Genomic DNA, 18861 nt, shown 5'->3' with positions numbered 1-18861 from the left:
TGACTTTTTACCCCGAAACTTTACTGAATTCATTATTGGTGAATTCTAATGAGTTCTAATGAATTTTTGATGGTTTCGGATGATCATCTCATCTGCAAATAAAGGTAATTTCACGTCTTCCTTTTCTATTTGGATGCCTTTTCTTTCTTTCTTTCTTTCTTTTTTTTTCTCCTTGCCTGATTGCTCTGGCTAGGACTTCCAGTGCCATATTGGATAGGAGTTGCAAGAGTGGGCACCTTATCATATTCTTGATCTTAGAGGAAAACTTTTAGCCTTTCACCGTTGAGTATGTTATCAGCTATGGGCTTGAACAGCCATTTCCCGAAGTTCTCTGTGATTAGAGGGGAGATTCATCCTGGGACTTGATGATGCTGCAGATTGTAGTGTTGGGATAAACAGGAGCAAGCCTGTTATTCTATTCATTCTGCCCTTCCACAAGGCCAGTGTGCAGACCCTCCCAGCTGGGATTAAGGACATCAGTTAAGTTCCTGCTGTAATGAGGGGCAGCTTAGGACCCAGCATTTTGCCATACAGCCAACAACCTGACCGTGGGACTGAGAAGGAAACGGTAAAGTTGTGGGTGGGGCTATGGGCCTCCGTCAGGATAAGGCACTTGGGACCACACACAGGTGGCGGGTGAAGTTAGGAAACAGCAAAATGCAAAGGACAGAGTCAGATACATCTCTATAAAGAGCTTAACACTTCCTGGCTGGGCCTCTCCACTAAGGCAGCGCTGAGTCCAGCCCATCCTCCTGCCAGCTCAGGGCTTGATGGTGGGGACAGCCACTCATTGACCTAGAATTCCTATGGCATCTCTTGGTGACTTGCACCCTTCCTTCCTGTTTGCCGGCACCACAGGCTGTTGGAATAGGTTGTTTTGTTGTTTCTGTTTGTTCATCCCCAGTGGTTCACCTGGTCCTCACAAGCATCTCAGATGCCTCCCCATCTGGCACACAGAGCTTAGAGGTTTCCCACTCTGGATATGAAGCTTCTAGAATCCTTAGAGCTTAGCTGAAAATGGAAGCCTCTCAGTGACAGTGAAGTACCAATGCTTTGTTGGAGCCTCAGATATGTATTTAAACAAACAATTAAGAAACAAAAGAAGGATCTGTAACCATTTTTATTTTTGCAGAATAGTTCACTCAGTGGCAGGCACTGAGTGAGTTCTGGGGCTGTGATGATGACGCAGATTCGATGGCTGTCCTCTGCGGACCCTCAGACAGGAGGGATGGGTGGCAATGACATGGGTCAAGCGGGAGGGCCAGTGAGCAGGGTCTGAGCACAGGAGCGGGTGGCACACGGGCACAGTGTCCTTGAGCTGCATCTTGTCTTGCGATATAAGTGGCTGAGTGCACCCAGGTGGGGCCTTCAAGGGAAGGCGTGGGCGTGAACGAGCGCCCCGCAAGTTCAGGTTGGGTGCTGAGCCACTTAGCATCTGGGTCCCAGCTAGCGAGGCTGGCAGGGGAGGGGAGGGGTAGTGGATCCCCGCTGCGATGAGCCTTGAGCACCCTGAGTGCAAAGCTGAGAACCTTCCACCTTCCCTTCAGGTGATGGGGGTGTGGCCCGAGCACGCTAGTGTCCAAAGATTATTCTGGAGTCAGTATGGAGAGGGTAACTTAGGAAGGCCGCAGTCAGCATCGCCCTGGAGGGGTGAGGATCTAGCCTGAGCTGCGGAATGGTGGCTGTGAGCATGGGGAGTTTGCGAGACTTAGGACAGTTTAGTGGGGACAACACTGAAGGTGGAGTCAATGACGGCCCCAGGGCTCCAGCTCCGACACTGGGTGACCCCGGAATACAGAGACCTGAGAAGTCCCCAACTGCAGTGGGTTCCCCGCTCCCCACTCCAGTGGCCAGTGTATGGGTGCAGTCTGAACCCTGTGGTCTGCACCATGTGCATGCAAAATGCTCCTGGAGGCCCAGAGCACCTCCCCAGTGCCCCTTGCCGTGCACCAGCTAAGCCACGCAGGGACTCGAGAGGCAGACCGGGGCCTCGTTTCTACCACATTTTAAATGTACATCACTCTGCCTTATGTCAGCTCTAAGTTGTCACGAAGGACATTCAGGTCCCACCCTGTGGTCTTCAGCTGAACGCAGAGGTCACAGGAGTGAAACAAGACCTCTCCAGCTGACTATATTCCAGAGGCGTGGCTGGTGTCCGGGAAACCAGTTCGGGGCCTCTTGATGCCCCAGAACAGCCAGGAGGAGCTTTTCAAAGGAGGAAGCTGTTAAGAAAGAGAGAAGCTATCAGACGTTTGTTTATTTACGTATCTGTTGGCGATTACTGAGATTGATTTCAGGAGCATAGAGTTCAAATGAAGGCTGGACAACCGACCAAAGGGAACCGGCTGCAGGCGATTAGTTTCTATTCCGAAGGGCTGTAACGGAAAGCAGACCCTTCATTTGGCTCGGAAGAGGGGAGGAAAAGAAATTAGGAAGTAATATATTCAATTATGGGAGCCCTTTGCCAAGACCCTGTTGATTTCATGTTCTGACAACTTCGGTTAGGCCTCAGCGGGGAAAAGACTCAGGAACAGGTCAGATCAAACTCGGGGCCCCCATTCCCTGAGCTCTGGTGTGTGTGACAGACAGAGTCAGGCCTGGGCTCAGAGTGGACTCTGTCCTGGTGTCCGTTCATACTAGCAGGCCCCAGACCAGAGCTTGGAAGACAGTGCAGGTGAGAGAAGAGGCTGCAGAGACCCCCGCAGGCCCAAGGGAACCTGGCAGACCCCGAAACTCTGGTGCGGTGAGAGACAGACGGGGGCCCTCCACCGAGTTCCTCTCCCGAGTTCTCTGCCCTCTGAAGCCAGTTCTCTGCTGCTCTTTCCCTGAGTGTCTGTGCGTGCTGTCACCTCCACCTGCGTGGAGCGCTTCCTTCATGTGGTGGTTGTTCCTGACCACTGTGCTGGTGCTGGGCTAGTCACTGTCCTTCTCGGGATGGCGCTGTGCCCACACTGCAGTGTGGCAGGGTCTTCCATGGAGGAATGTGCCCACTGGGTAGGAGCCAGGAAAAGGACACCTAGGCTACACATGGAATGAGGAGCTCTTGGAGGCTTCTTAGAACCAGGAGGGGGAGGAGGCGGGGGCAGTGGAGAGAACTGCACGCACTAGTGTCGGAACACAGTGTCTCCACAGCTGTGTCCCAGGCTGTCTGCAGGGGAGGCCCATTTGAGCCTGGAGGGCCCCATAGGGTGGTGTCTGTGCTGACACGGTGTGCTGTGCACGCTCTGTTGGAGACTGGGGATGATGGGTGCTGGTAGGAGACCGACCCCCTGGCAGACCACATTCACTGGAGCCAGAGATATCTGTTCCCATGTGTGACCCAGGGACTATTTCCGACTTTCCCAAGACCCACTGTAAAGTCAGGGTCTTCCCTGCACAGGGACGGGGAGGGCTCGGCCAGCCCTCATGGCTGGGCCTTTTCGCACTGTCACTGGCTCATCACCCTCAGGTGGTGCTTCTGTTGCAGTCCTAGCCTTGCACCCAGGCCCATTTCCCCGCCCGTTCACCTGCCGCGCCCCGCCATGCTGCCACCCGCCTCCTTCTAGGGGAAGGGGGCCCTGGTGTGGTGGAACTTGGTATAGAGCTGGTCGTGGGGTAGGGTGGATGACAGAGGGCCCTGGTTTAAACTCTGACCCAGGCTCTGAGACCAGACATGAACCCCACAGTTGGCCCCTCCCCTCCGCAGGCCCCCAAAGCCAGGACACAGCCCTGGCTGGGGACACAAGTTTCCCGCTAACCCATCACCTACGTGCCTTTTCAATTTCATCATGGTATTTTAAAGAGCAGAATTTTAATTTTGATGAAATTCAGACTTTTTCTGTCTTAGCTCACAAAATCTTTGCCTAACCCAGCATTACCAAGATTCTTTCTCGTGGTTTCTTCTGGAAATTTTGTGCGTTTACCTCTTACATTTAGGTTTATCATCCACTTTGAGTTACTTGTGTAAATGGAGTAGAATAAGGGTTAAGTTTCATTTGTTTGTTTGTTTTTGCATGTGGCTGTTCAGTTCTAGCCCTGATTGTTTGAAAAGACTGTTTTTTTCCTCCATTCAATTACCTTGGTACCTTAGTCGAAAATGAGTTGGTCACACATGTGTGGCTCTGTTCCTGACTCTCTACTTTTTTTCCTTTATCTGTATTTCTATCTTTACCCCAACACAATACTGCTGTGTTTATTATGGCCTTATGCTAAGCCTTGCAATCACTGTGAATCCTTCAATTTTCTCAAAATTGTTTTGACTATTCTAGGTCCCATGTATTTCCATGTAAGTTTATAATCAGCTTGTTAATTTCTACAAAAAAAAATTCTACTGGGATTTTGATTGGCACTGTGTTGAATGTATAGATCAAGTGACACGAAGTGACAGCCAAGCAATATGAAGTTTCCTGACCCATGAACATAGCATCTCTCTCTGTCTGCTTTCTTTCTGATTTCAGTTTTCATGTACAGATACCACAGCACTTTGCAAAATGTATCTGCATTTCATGTTTTTGTGCCATCGGAATGGCATTTTTAAGTTCCAGTTATTCATTGCGGTATATAGAAATGCAACTGATTTTTGTGTTTCAAAATTTGGTATCTTGTAACTTTGCTTAATTTATTAGTTCTAGAAGCTTTATCATGTATTCCTTAGGATTTTCTACATGGAAAGTTTTATCTTTTTGGGCAGACGCTTTCACTTATTTGTTTCCAATCTCAATACCTTTCATTTCTTTTACTTGCCCGATTGTCCTGCTGGAACCTGCTCTACAGTGTCGAATGGAAGTGGCGCTGAAGGTTGTCTTGTCTTCTTCCCAGCCGTCGGGGGAAAGCACTCGGTCTTTTACTGTTAAATACGATGTCAGCTGAGATTTTCTGTAGACCCTCTGTAAGGAGGTGAATATTTTTAACTGGCTGTATTGCTGACCAAAGCTGTCTGGGTTTTTCTAGAAAAGACGGAGGCGAGATGGATATGGGCAGCTCCCAAAGGGGAGGCCAGCTCTGTCTTTGCCATTGATGATTTATTAGGAAATAAGTATTTATTTTCATTAGAGGCTCTAAGTGCGGGCGTGGCTCATATCCAAAGTGACCATAGTGATGGTGCCTCTTCATAGACCATGTGTGTTTGGGAGCGACAAGTGTTGCCGAGAGCTAGCTCCCCCTTAGGCCATCAGGAGGCAGTGTGGCCTATAGCTGGGAGCTAGGAGTCTGGCCTCTGCAGCGTTGGCAGCTTCCTTAGCCTTTCTGTGTCAGCTTTCCACCTGCAAAGTGAAGACATCAAAAATATTAAAAATCCCTACCTCCAGAGGTTCCAAAGACTAAAAGAGCAAATGCAGTAAAGGGCTTAAAGCAGGGGCTGCTGTCTGGTGCACTTTAAGGAGGCTTTAATTTGCATTAGGCTGATTCACACCCGGTGTTCAGGAGCCGGTTTATTGCTTGACGTAGGCGCAGCCACGCTGCTGGAAAGCCCTCTCTCCTGAAACCTCGTGGTAATGTTCCGTGAGACCAGCGGCCGGATGTCTGATGTCTGTGGTCTTGTCTTGCAACAGTTTCCAGCGTTGTGTGCAGCCCGGGAAGTTGCCTGCAGGGTCACAATAGAGGGCTTTGCACTGTGTCCGCACCTGGGGGCTGGACTGGTCCAACCTTCTGGTCTGCTTGCTTGGACCATGTGACAGTGGGATATTTCCCACACACTGCCATCCCACAGCCTGGACCGTAGGCCACTGTGCAGCCCCCAGTTGGCTCCTGCCTATTATTTCCTACCTATAAGCTCTAATATAGGGGACAGGAGCATCTCAACCTGTCACCATCCTGGGCATCTGCCTTTCTATCAGCGTGTTCCAAATCCCGGGTGCCATCCTTTGGTGACAGGGGAGTCATGCCAGTCTTCCTGTTTGGTGGGGGAGGGGGCGAGGGGACACTTGCCAGCGAGGTGAGGTCACGCTGAGCTGTTCGAGTGGGCCTGTGATGCTGTGAATTTGACATGTAAGGAATGGTCTTTGGATCTGGCTGGCAGACAGAGGGCCTTCCCCTGAACTTGGGCTTGCTTTTCCTTTTGCCTCCTATTCTGAGGGGTGCAGTCACAGAAGGCTTTGTGAAGGGCCCTCTGCAAGGGTTCCCCACCTGAGTCCCTTTTCAGTCCAGCCAGCTGGCTCTGACCGCTTTTCTCTAGACCAGTCCAGGAAAAGATTCACTGTGCACACTGGGTTTTGGAAATATTGAGACGTGCCCTCGACTCTCCTTGGATATATCTGCACACTGTTTTGCCCTGCCTTCCCTTTCCCAGGCGGCGGGGCCAGATCAAGGGAGTGTAAGAGGGCCTGTCTGCCAGGCTCCGGCCTGTTCTTCAGTGTGACAGCAGTTTCGGACCGGAGTGCTTGGCCAGCTCTTGTCCTCACCTCTGCAGGAGGCATCCTGCAAGCCGGTCCTTGTAAATCGCAAATTTCCAGCCTTTTCAGTTGTAACTGACACCAATGCATAGAGGCATCGATTCAACACACAGACATTCTCCTCTCCTGTGACCATCCTGAGATGCCCTGGTTAGGTGGGAACTCTGGGCACACGTGACAAGCTCCTCCAGACTGTGCCTGCTGCCCCGGCTGACTGCTGAATCATACATGGGTGCCAGTTCTCCGCAGCACTGCTTTCCAGTGGTGTACAAAGCCACTGTCACAGGAGAGACCTCAGGCCCCATGGGATCTGGGAGCTGCAGGAGGCAGGTTACCTTCCAACAGGGGCTCTGGGCTGAGCTCACAACAAAGGGGACGCAGGTACAGGGTCCGACCTTCAATCTGCATGTTCAGTCTTTGCTCGCGCGCGCTCTCTCTCTCTCTCTCTCTCTCTCTCTCTCTCTCACACACACACACACACACACACACACACACACACACACATAAATGCTAAAAGTTTAAATATACTGTTAGGTTTCAAGACAAAGAAAGGGAAGAAGAAACACAGAAAAGTCAGAAGTACCAAATTTAACAGTGGTCATCTAAGAATTTCCCTTTTGTTCTACCCACGTGACTGTCAGCTTTGTGATTTGGCATCTTTCTCTTCTCCATGTATTTTCATCATTTTTATTTTATTCCAGTTATATTTTCTTGCTTCCCTCTAACTGAAAAACAAAGCAAACAAAGCAAAACAAAACAAAAACCCACAGCTCCCTCCATTAGAGTGACTGAAAGGCCACCTTCCACAGAGTGGACCTGCTGCAGCTATTCACCAGATGCCTGTGACGTAAACATGGCCCGAGTAGTCTCCAGTTACGGCAAATTCCTGACACACAGCAAACAGGCCCTACCAGGTGCCAGGTGGGCAAGAGACAATATGAGACAATGGGAGTACTTGACGGAAGGCGGTGTGGAAGTTTTGCTGCTGGTTAGATCTAGGTAGTAAGTTCAGGTGTTTAGGGCTCTTTGGGCTGTGAGGGGCCAAGGAGAACGGCCTTAGTTTGTCTGTTCACATGCCATCCTTCGAACTGCTTCTTGAACATCCGTGGCAGCTGGTGGTCACATTGAAGTGTGTGAGGAATTCATATAAGTATGTGGACTGGTCACACAGTACACTCGTGGCATTTCTTTATCTAGTGTGTAGCTTCTGCCAGTCACAGAGGCCAGCCCTGCGACACACCCATGCTTATGGATGCGTTGGAAGTGTGTGCATTTGCCACCTGCCTCACTGCTAAGTGTGATGCTCTCAGAATGTCATGAGTGGTTCTTTTTCTTCTGTTAATATGACAGGTGGTGACCAAGAAGGAGAACTTCTTCGGGGCCTGGAACTCGTGTCTGCATCATGTCGCCTCCCTGTCTCTGGCACATGTTCACAGAGGTCAGTGGTTCTCCTCAATATTTGGGATTGAGTGACTCAGAGGTGACCTGGGAATGAGACTCTGCAGGGGAAGAACAGTCCCCACACCAATCTGAGCCCTGTGTTGAATTTAGGGTCCCCAACTAACTGCCACCTTCCTAGGAACACTGACCAAACGGCACCCACAGACGTCCATGCTGAATCCCAAGACCTGTGCACTTCGCACTCCCAGCAGGAGCCAGCTGGCAGCAGGGGCCTGCGGCAGTGGCCCTCTGCCAGTGGTGACTGTGTTCCCAAGTAGACAGATGGGAGGTGCGTACACAGATAAAGTGGGTGCATTCTCACAGGGTCACTGCCTGGAGAACATCAAGTTAGCCCCAACCCCCGGATTACAAACAAGTTGGCCCTGCTTTTAAAGCTATGGTCTCCACACAGGGGAGCAGACTCTCGGGGAGCATGCCCTCGGGGGCCATGCAGCACCGTTTGGGGACAGTGTGCTTGTCACGACTGAGCAGACACAACTAAGCAGGGGAGAGGCCAGGGGCAGCGCTGAGCATCCTACAGTGCACAGACGGCCCGCGCCAAGGATGGTGTTGCCCAAATGCCAGTCGTGTCGAGGGTGAGAAACCCTGAGCATCCGTTTGGACCTTAAAAGACCAAACCCACATAAAATGAGACAGACACTGAAACTGGAGTGGGATCCATGGAGATATGGCGGATCATTCTTAAAATTATCGTTTAACCTCAAGAGTGGTTAGTGGCACCATCGCCCAGACCCCACGGAAGAGTGCAAACGAGGAAGGCATGCCCTGTACTGTTTGCTGTGTGGGGTCCCCAGCGCCCAAGATCACTGCAGGCCTAGGAGGCAGGGTCAGGTGTGATCACTACATAGCTCCGGGCCTGGCTGCCAGCCCTAGTGTCTCCGGGCACTGTCTCGGGGCCAGAATCCCTTGATGGGTTCTGTTAGAGTCAAGCCAGCCAGCCAGGACTGAATGTCCGTATCTGCCCAACTCCCAGCCAGGCAGCTACAGAGAAGACAGGGCCATGTCATTGAAGGCCACAGGGTGCCCAGGCTCCTCCCTCCCCTCAGCGCACAGCCCAGCTGGGACCTCGGTGAGCTCAGGACACTGGATCAGGGGAAGGAGCAGAATGAGAATGGACCAAGAGCACGGGAGTTCTTATGAGGGCAGGGAGCCCACAGGTGCCGCATACCCGGGCCCACCCTTTTACATGGAGGCCACAGCTGTAGCACTGCACCTCAGTGTCCTGGATTCTGCAGTGGGCAGGAGGGGCCGATTGGGACAAATGGTGTTCTCCCCTCAGGTCTTCCAGGGTCAGATGGGTTCCCTTGTAGGTCGATCCAGACATTTTAATCTGTCCATGGCCCACCGTGCAGGAAGCTCAGGGTAACTCACCTTAATCGGACTTGCACGTGATAGATGTCTGGACCAGAACGCCGTGTACTTTCCCTGAGTCAAAGCCAACTGCTGAGTCTGAGTCAGCACCTGCCCTGCCCTCTCTGCGGGGTCTCTTGTAGAACCCCACTGTGATGAGGGGCGCAGGGCATGGACTGTCCCTACAGCTCTCAGTGGGGTGTCCGAGTGTCCATGCTGGATGCTGTAGCCTGGAGCCCACAGGTGTCTGCTTCCTGTAGTGACTAGTGCTTGGCAGCAGCCTCACCCTCAGGATGTGTATGGAAAGCGCCCTCTCCTGCTGGTGGATTACGTTCGGATTTATCCATCAGGCTGAAACTTATCTGGGAAATAAGATGACATTTACCATGTCCTGGGCCTTCCCGTCTACTCTGTGTAGACTCCGGTGGCTCTGCTCTCAGGGACTGTGGCCCTGCTCCCCAGCCCCTGTGTGCTGACACAGCTGTCACCCTCCCCAGACATGGGGATGAGCCATGCGGCTCCCAGGTGAAAAGCTTCTAAACATTCAGAGAAGGGACAAGGTCTGAAGGGGCGTCAAAGAATCATGGCCTTGTGCCTCTGCCTTGGAGGCATGGGCCGTGTACCTGGAGACTTGTCCTGCCTGCTGGGATGCATGGTTTGGCTTCACGGGAGGGCGGAGACTCCAGGCGGTGGGCTGTCTGAGTTCCAAGGCCCCATCCACCCATCAGCAACCGCCTTGTGTTAATCCACCTCTCTGAGCTTCAGGCCATCTTCATTTACAAAACAGAGGTAACGATGATGTTGACCTGGGAGGTCAACATCCGTTGAGGAGATGTCTGAGAGTGTCTTGACCCATAACCAGTGTTCAGTAGAAATGCTTTGTCACTGGAAATTACTATTCTACAGAGACCAGATTCCCCAAATCGAAGGGGATTGTTTAGATACTTGCTCTTTGAGAGGAAGAAAAAGGGAAAAGTTAAACAGCTTAGATCCCATGTGTGAAGTCTTAGTGCCAGGAAGAAACATGGAGGATCTGGCATGGCCATGTCACAGGAACCCAAACTCTGGACTGGTTTGTGACCACGGTAGCAAAGGCAATTGCTTGTGGGAAATTGGCCACTGATTCAGTGTCACATGAAAGGGATTTGGCTGTATATAGAAGCAGGAGAAAAATAATTAGTTCCATGGCAGCATTTACCAATCCTGGGGATGTTCTGAAATGGAGAAATCGTTGCTAAGGAGGAGGATGGCAGCGATGGGACGGGTCATGCCGCAGGAGCACTGAGCTCACGGCACCCAGGAAGAATGTGCATGGTCCGCGTGTCGCTGCATTCAAACAGCACGTGCCCCTCCTGTGGGGCCCGGGGGTGGGGAGAAGCAACAGAGCCCGCCTTCCCATCTTGGGTGACCCCCACTGCTGCCTTTGGAGACTCTTGAGGGAGGAGGGGAAGGGCCAGTCTGCGAACATGCAGACCTTCCTGTCACCCAGGTGAAAATAAGCTCAGCATCCTGCTGCTCTTGTCAGAACAGACGGGGAGGAGCCTTTCAGTATCGGGACCGCGTGTCACTGGAAGACTCGGGAAACTGTGTTTGAAATAAACACGTTAAGCAGTCTCCAGAGGTATCTGAAGCGAGATGTCACCATGATGATGATAAACTGTTATTTTCCTGTGATTCGCGTTTTTATTTTGCCCCAGAAATAGCCGTTCCGAGGTGTGGAGCTGTCTGAACTCCTAAGGGTGCACCAACTCCCAACTAAGCACTTTCATTGAGTATATCACAGCCACCATCCCCCAGCTCTGTGCAGAGCTGTCTTGGGTTTTCCTTCTCGAAGCTTGTAACAGGTTCTCATTATGCTGCAGAAAGTCACTTTTTTGGCTCTTAGTGAAGGGACTAGTAAGTAAGAATGCTGACGTTAAGAGCTGGTTAGAATTACAGTCGGGCTATAGGAGCACGGCAGGTTTCTGCCCTCAGTGGGCATAATGACGCTGGGCCACTGTCAGTGATGTTTTGTTCCCGAGTAGGACTGACTTCCTCTGCTAATAAAGGTGTGATGGTGTGCACTATTAAAACATCACTCCTGTATTTGGCCAGTGAGTGCTGTTCCAGTGTTCTCTGCGGGACCAGTATCTTCCTCTCTGGGGGACAAGGTCATGCGTTCCTTATACAAGCCACATTCGCCCTGGTCTCGTTTCAGCTCGGGTGTCTGCCTTCTGGGGAGTACGGGCATGTCCTCACTGCCTCCTTGAGCGTGCGTTGCATTATGTGAGCTCAGAAAGATGACCTCACCCACAAGTCCGTGTGAGTGTAGGTCCATCCTCACGAGTCCCTGAGACCTGTGTCCCCTAGCACAAAGGGAGAACCTGACCCCAGGGTGGGACCAGAAGTCATGAGCCCATGCACCTTATTCTTTGAGTGATGGGTCTGCAGTGCTTTGCTGTCAGTGCTGGAGCTGCAGCCCTGGTGGGTGGGGACCACGTGTACTGCCCTGGCTGTGACACCTGTGTGCCTTCCTCTCCCGTGGGTACCCAGTGTCCTGAGTAGGTGGTCTGAGGGACAGAGGAGCTGACCCTGCTGCTGGTCTTTCTCTTGGTTTGCACCCCTTGCATCTGGGTGGCAAGAGCAGGCGAGGGGTCTAGCAAGTCTCGAATGGATCCCACAGACCAGCCTCAGGGAAGCCCGGTGCTGGGGAGAAGGAACATGCCTGCCTTTGTTTCCCGTGTCCCGGTTACATGGCCAGACCTCAAGCCCTCCAGTCCTGAGAGCAGTGGGGTTGAGGGGCTCCGTTTCAGGGGCATGATGCCACAGGCAGAGCTCTTCATGCTCTGCGGGAGCTGGGGCCCTCATGTGATGTCTGGAGATCCAGGAGGTGGCAGCATGTGGAAACACAGGAAGCAAATTGGCTGCCACCTGCGCAGCTCAATAATACCACAAAGAGACAAGGGTAGAGGCCACGGGAGCCTGCGGTAGGCACCTAGTGAGTGGGGACGGCCAGGTAGGAGTGCAGGGCCTTTGTGTAAATGCAAATGGTAGCTGTGACAAGTAAGAAGAAGTTGAACTGAACAGAAGCTTTGCAGCAGATGAATCCTTGAGAGAGCCTACTGGGCCATGCTGGGTTTTCATTTTATGCCTCCGCAGCAAATACACACAGGAAAAAGGAACTTTTAGAAAGCAGGCTGCCAATGCTGCACCATGCGTGGCCCAGGTGCTAAGAAAATGTCACCGTCCGGGCCCCAGCATGTCAGCCAACTATGATGACTGCAGTCCCCATTGGCTGAGTCTTTCTGCTGTGCCAGGAACACTCTGAACACGTAGCTCTCATCATTTCTTTGATCTCCACAACCTGTCGATGGCCACAGAGGGAACGGAGGCTTGAGATGAAGGTGGCCTGGACCCTGAATAAGTGTAAGTGCTCTGCTGAGACTCCATGCAGGGCTGGAAACCAGAGCTTTGCTCAAAGGCTTATGGGGCTTCAGACTTTGAGGGGAGCCCACCCCCCAACTGCCCCAGGCTTTCCTTCCTACAGAAGAATGCAGGAGAATGGAATCCTGGCATTCGAGAACTTTCAGAGGTTCTTCTTTGTTTATTTAACTCCTGCCTTCCCATATTAAAGTTGGCCTATACTGCCTTTTATGAGTCCTATTGTGTTTGTCTCTGAATAATGCTTGTTTTTTCTATCTCATGGGCTCTCTGTGAGAATTAAATGAAAAAGCATGTGTGGAAGCACTGGGGCCTTAGAATCACGGGAGGGCTGACACATAGCCCTATGCAAAATGAGGTGGATGGAGCACTCTGACCCCCACCAAGGGACAAGGAGAGACTACTGTCTACCCCACTTCCATCTGAGGAAGCAGAGGCACAGAGAGGTTAAATGAGTTCCCAGGGTGACACAGCAGAGGGAGGACTAACCGCCGGCAGACACGGCCTTCCTCCCATAGGCACCCCCGGTGCTCGTTGGTCCTGATCGGGTAGCTGGCGTTGCCACAGAGGCAGGAAAAATCAGCCCTCCCCACTTTCCGAACAAGTCTTTTTCACCTTCGTTTCCCGCTGTGTGGCTGGAAACTGTACCTCACCTGATTGTGCCACAGAGACCTGACATGCAGTCCATGCTGACTTCACAGCTTCCGGAACCTATGGAGCTTCAAAATAAGGTGGTCAGTGCACAAGTGGGCAGGTGGAAGCAACACAAAAGTGAGAAAGAAACAGCTTGTGCCATGTGACTTTATACGGTGAGTTTACCGTGAGGGATGTGATCACAAATAAGACCTTCTAAACTGTGGCTAACAGCAGAAGCATTGCAACTCTTGTCTGTCATAGCGGTTCCAGGTACGATTCTATAGCAAAATATGATCCCATATCCCACATGCGAAAGTTAAACATTTGCAATAAACATACACTTAAATTTAGGCTTTAAAGGACAGCGTGTTCTAATCTCACAAAACATTTCGCAAATAACCTTTGAGTTCACATGAGCCACCCACACAAAAACCAAAATGAACTACAGAAAAAACATAGAAAAAGCAACTGTCTGTTGATGACCAGATTTTCTTTCTTTCAGTTCTTTGAGATTTTTATCTATAAATAATCTATGTTTCAAATGTGACCATTTTCTTTAAAGGTGCCTCTTGGCATGTCCTCACTTCTGTGTGTTTTAGAAACAAGGATTAAATGTATAAATCATGGGAACCATCGTGTTTTTGGAGGAGAGATCTTTGATACACATGCTTTTTAGATACCAAAAGTGTCAAAATGAAGCATTAAGGTGATGGATTCTTTCTTCAGTGCGTCTGTTTATCTTTTATGAAATCTGGAGTTTGATAAATCACCAGAGATAAAAACTTCATTTTTAACCTACCCTAGATCCCAAATGTCAGGAGGAAAAATAGTGCCATGTCTCCTGTTCGTGAATTTGTCTCTCTTTCTCTGCTTATGAGTTATGGGAGTTTATTTGCAGAGAAAACATAATGCTCTATTAACTTGAAAATGATCACTTTTACTCAGAAATGTGAGAACAGGACAGAAAACAAAGCATCAAAGCCTCTGAGAGGTAATCGCTTAGCGAGCTTAGAGATGTGCTTCAAGTGGAACAGGGGGGTCGATGGCTACGTGACCGCAAGGCAACAAAAAGCGAGGTTCTTATCAGTGTCCCCTCCGTGGCCGGCACACTCGGCACGCCAGTCCCATGCATCAGACTGGGTACCGAAAACTCGGTGGGGGCCTTTCACCTAACATCAATGTAAGTAGAGACTGATGAAGCTGTTTATCGTGATTTTTTTTTTTTTTCCCTGAAAAATCATTCAGAGTTTCTCTTAATTGGCGGCCTGGAAAAAAAATTCCCATCGATTTCTATAATTATAGGTGAAAGTTATTTGGTGCCCAACAGTGCCACAGAAAGGATGACTGTACAGACGCGTCTAACCTCTCATTTCTGTGACCTGGAGGGTAAAAGTGCACGAGCCAAAGAAACTTAGTCAAGAAAACAGCATGGCGAGAAGGCTCGTTTAAAAAGAACATCTGTTTCTTAACATGGAATGCGGTTTCTTGACTGAGTGAACATCAGAGTTCCCTGTGTGTGCGTATTTCATAGTTCTTCCTTCCTAAGTAGTTTCAGAAACTACATTTTGTGCCGACCCCTTCCAGGCCGCGGACGTGCGGCTGAGTTTTTCTGGTACTTGTCCCTGAAGGGATGGGGTGGACAGAGGCTGGCGCTCAGGCCCCACGCCCGCCTGCGTCATGGCTGCGGGCAGTGACCTTCGGTGCTCTGGTCTTCCTTCTCACAAGCAACACGCAGGCCTGCGGGTCCAGAGGGATGGGACAGGGCGGTGGCTGAGACCGCACGGCGTCCCGCACTGAATGAGCAGCAGCGGCTGCCTGCCCATGTGAGCGGGCGCCGTCAGTGTCCTTTGGAGGTCACGGCTGCGTGGTCCCTGTGTGGCCGTCGTCACCCAGTGCGAGCAGAGGCTGCCACATCAGGAGCCAGTGCTGGGAAGAGACAGCCAGAGATGCGGCCCAGCTCTCAAGGGGCTATTCTCACAGCTGGCGGGGGCATGCAGACCACGTGGGGGACTTGGGTCAAACACATGTGCGGGGCTTGTGCGGCTCCCCACCAGGGGCCAGGCCAGGCATTCAGCATATGAGGCCCTGATTCACGGGGCAGCGGGGCGGCCTGAGCTGGGGCGGAGAGGAAGATAAGCCGAGAGGGGACATGGGGGAGGCACACATGATCGGATGGTTCTGGAAAGCAGGTTTGCTGTGTCTGGGGGCGCGGAGGCTGGGCAACCACAAGAGCCCAGTCGGGAGCGTCTATTTCAACCTGCTGTGGGGAGCAGGGGTCCAGGAAAGATTTTTTTTGGGGGGGCGGTGACCAGACTGGGCTATAGGGAGGCTCCCGCAGTGGCGTGGGGGCGAGCTATGACCATGGGGGTGGCGGGCTGTCCTGGAAGGGGCCCTAGGACCTGACAGAGAGTGTGGGGACAGGGCTAGAGTGGAGGCTGGGGCTCGGAGCTGCACGGAGAAGGAACCTGCAGGGACCTAAGTGACCGCATGTGATGAGTGAAGTGGCAGGAAAGGCTCTGCGTGACAGATGTGGCTGTGGTGGTCACCACTGCTGGCCACCTGGCTCTGCCTCCTGTCCTAGCAGCACCCTTTGCCACGCGAGCAGCGCGTTGAATGTGGGAGGCAGCACCCCCTTCCCCCAGGATCTGCGGGTCCAGAGAGGGGCCAAGGGTGAGCGGCCTCGTTTGCTGGGGCAGAGAGAACATTAACCGTGGAGTTGATGACAGCTATGCTCTGTGGGTCATACTGACCTGAGCTGAAACCCATAGATGGGTCCCCTTTGGAACCAGCTTTGTGGGAAAGAACCATGAGAAGGAGATGGGTGTGCCAGGCGCAGGCAGGGAGGGGATCACTGTCATCCGAGGCCTGCGGGCTGCAGGTGGGTAGGGCCCCCCTCCCACACTGGGCCCCACTCTGCTCCATCCCCGCCCAAATGGTCACAGTCGAGATTCTGCAGCAGCCATCCACACCTCCCTCTCATAGATCAGATGATGACCGAGGGTGCCACAACGTCAGTGAGCCCCATGGCTGCCCCACCCCATGACTAGGGAAGTTGTTTCTGCTGGTCCACACTGTCCCCTCTGTGGGCAGGGTCCTTATAGATGTTAGAGTAGTGAGAAAATACTTATTTGCTGACAATGTTGTTAGTGCCTCCTGTTTGCAAGACTTTGGGCTGGGATGGAATAGGACACTTTTCAATGTAGCAGAGGAAATAAGATGAGAGCACAAGTGCCCTTGAGCCAGCGAGCTGTGACAAATCCATGAGAGGGCACAGGATCTTTGGAGGTCACATGACTCAGACAACTTCACGGAAGGTCCCTTGGGCACTGGGTCTTGAAGTATGAATAGGATCCCAAAGGTGGAAAAGGACAGTGCATTCTGGGAGAAGCTACAGTGTGGACACAGGTGAAGGCGACAGCGTGAAGTGCTTGTTCCGGCAATGGCCAAGCTCTGGTTCTTTCAGAAGGGAAGTGTTCGGAAAGAGGCCAGGCACCAATAGCAAACATTGTGAGAGTGGGCTGAGCGAGTGGTGGCCGTGCTAGACGCCTTGTCACAGAGCGTGGCCTTTGCTGGGTGGGCAGATGTGAAGGAACTAAGCTGGATGGTGACCTCAAGATTCTCCCTTGAGGGAGAATCTTCTGTCCGGGGGGTCATGATGTGTTGAAGAAGGAGACAGAGGGGGGCAGGAGGGGCAGGAGGCCACACAAGAGTGCGGCCAGCAAGAGAGGACAGAAACCTGCAAGGGGGTGGTGGCAGTGGGGGCTGAGGAGGGTTTGCACTGGGAAGCGGGGTCTTCGCCCTGTTTTGGAAGACGATAGCCTCTTGGAACTGCTGAGGTCCCAGCACTCAGGCAGAAGGGCCAGGGCCTGTCTGAACTCCCTCCTGTTCACGGTGCAGGGCAGTGTGGCCCACGCCCTATCCCGCCTGTGTCTGCAGTGAGCCAGAGCAGGAGCAAGCCAGCGGCCAGGCAGAGCAGGCCAGGGGACAGGGCCTTTGCCATCATCTGGGGAAGAGGCCCCAGGGGCCAGCTGCCCACCCTTTCACACACCCTGAAGGGCAGAAGGCTGGAGCTCCACAACTGCCAATTGCCAGAAGCCACCAGCCCTGCTCCCCTGTGCTAATTCTCAAAACAAGCAAGACTTCTTCCTGCAGAGACGGAGCACTTGTGTAGCCCGCATGCTCTCTCAACATTTCCCTGTTGTTGAGGAGAGGAGGTGGGTGGGGGACTTCAGAAGCCTGGGGTGACAGTTCTGCAAAATGAGCTGAGGGCACTGCTGTCACACACAGGGGAGAAGAGAAGGCTGAGGGATAGCCGCCATGAGTTCTACCTTGTGGCATAGAGTAAGCGGAGTCCTAGCTGGGAGCCTCAGGCGTGAGCACAAGTGAACCTGGCCCTCAGGGCTCCCAAGGTCCCGGATATGGAACCTGCGTCCCTGGTGTCGGGGAACCTAAGCAAGAGAGGACACTGCCCCTGGAGCGCAGTGCTCGACCCGCTCATCTCACTGGAACCTTCCGTTTGGGTGTGCGTGTTGGCCTCCAGACTTCTGCCGGTCCCTCACCCATCATCAAGGTCAGCACATGGGGCAAAGACATTCATCTCCTGCCAGACTGGACACCTGGCTTCCTCTTTCCAAGGGTGGGCAGAGGGCTTGGCCTTGAAGAGGCCTGGACATACCTGTCTTCCAGCGCCTGGTCTTCCTTCCCTAGCATGGGCCTGCTCTGCTCAGTGGGGCCCATGGCAGGAGCACGGGACAGGTTTAGTTGGTGTGCAGAGAACACACCCGACCCTCCTGTCTGGGCATAAGCGGCCTTGTCCACTCGGAAGCCCGGGTTTGAATTTAAAATTCTCAGACTCTGGAAGTGTGTGGATGCAGTGTACGCAGACAAGCCTCCCTGCCCGCCCTGCTCCCTCCCACCGCAGCTCCCCCTGCACCCCCCCCAGCCCCCGCCACCGCTGTGTGCATCCTCCAGGGTTGACGCCCAGCGTCTGTCTACATCCCGCCAACAGCTTCCCCTGGCCACCCTTGAGTGAGCGGTGCCTACACCAGGAGGAGCACATTCCCACGGAAGAGGCTTGAGGAGTCTGGGCAGGGGAGGCATGCCCAGTGCACCCTGGTGCCTGGAGAGGTGGGAGCGGGCTTCAGACAGGCACCTGCACGATGCACGATGCACGATGCACGGGGAAGGCTGCAGCCGGAGAGAGGGCAGCCTTGCTAAAGCTTAGCAGATCCTCTGTTTCCCAAGGGATCGAGAGAAGCTGAAAGAATATTCTGAGACAGGACTTCTGAACACTCGGCCCTCTGTGCCGTATGTCAAAGTCAGCTCTGCCTGCTAAGCATGAGGGCTCCCCAATCTCAGCAGCCAGGTTTCAAAGAGGGCCAAGTGCCATGCCCTGTTTTGTCCATCTCACCCCACCTGTGCATGCGTCACCATGTCCTAATGGAAGCTGCTCTGGGTATGCCCATTTCCTTGAGTTTTTTGTCTCTCGTGTTACAAAATCCTGTGTCCCTTCCCGAAGTGGCTGCGGGGGAGGGGCTGTTGTACACGATTGAGTGCAGACCACCTCAGCTGATGTTCCAGGGAGACACGTGTACTTCATGCTGCCTGCAGTGTTTTTCTCCTACAT

At 52.6% G+C, this 18861-nt stretch overlaps 1 protein-coding gene across 1 annotated transcript in view; it reads left to right on the top strand.

Annotated features, from left to right (window-relative positions):
- The window catches only part of ACOXL (acyl-CoA oxidase like), a 212965-nt gene that overhangs the window by 151528 nt on the left and 42576 nt on the right, over positions 1 to 18861 (top strand). The window contains exon 15 of the mRNA XM_011377879.2: positions 7719 to 7806. Within this exon, the coding sequence (XP_011376181.1) occupies positions 7719 to 7806 (88 nt within the window). The remainder of the gene's footprint in view (positions 1 to 7718; positions 7807 to 18861) is intronic.

This window comes from Pteropus vampyrus, unplaced genomic scaffold (genome assembly GCF_000151845.1).
Source record: "Pteropus vampyrus isolate Shadow unplaced genomic scaffold, Pvam_2.0 Scaffold323, whole genome shotgun sequence".
NCBI classification, from domain to species: domain Eukaryota; kingdom Metazoa; phylum Chordata; class Mammalia; order Chiroptera; family Pteropodidae; genus Pteropus; species Pteropus vampyrus.
Note: the sequence above shows the minus strand (reverse complement) of the source record. Positions and strands in the feature narration are given on the sequence as shown.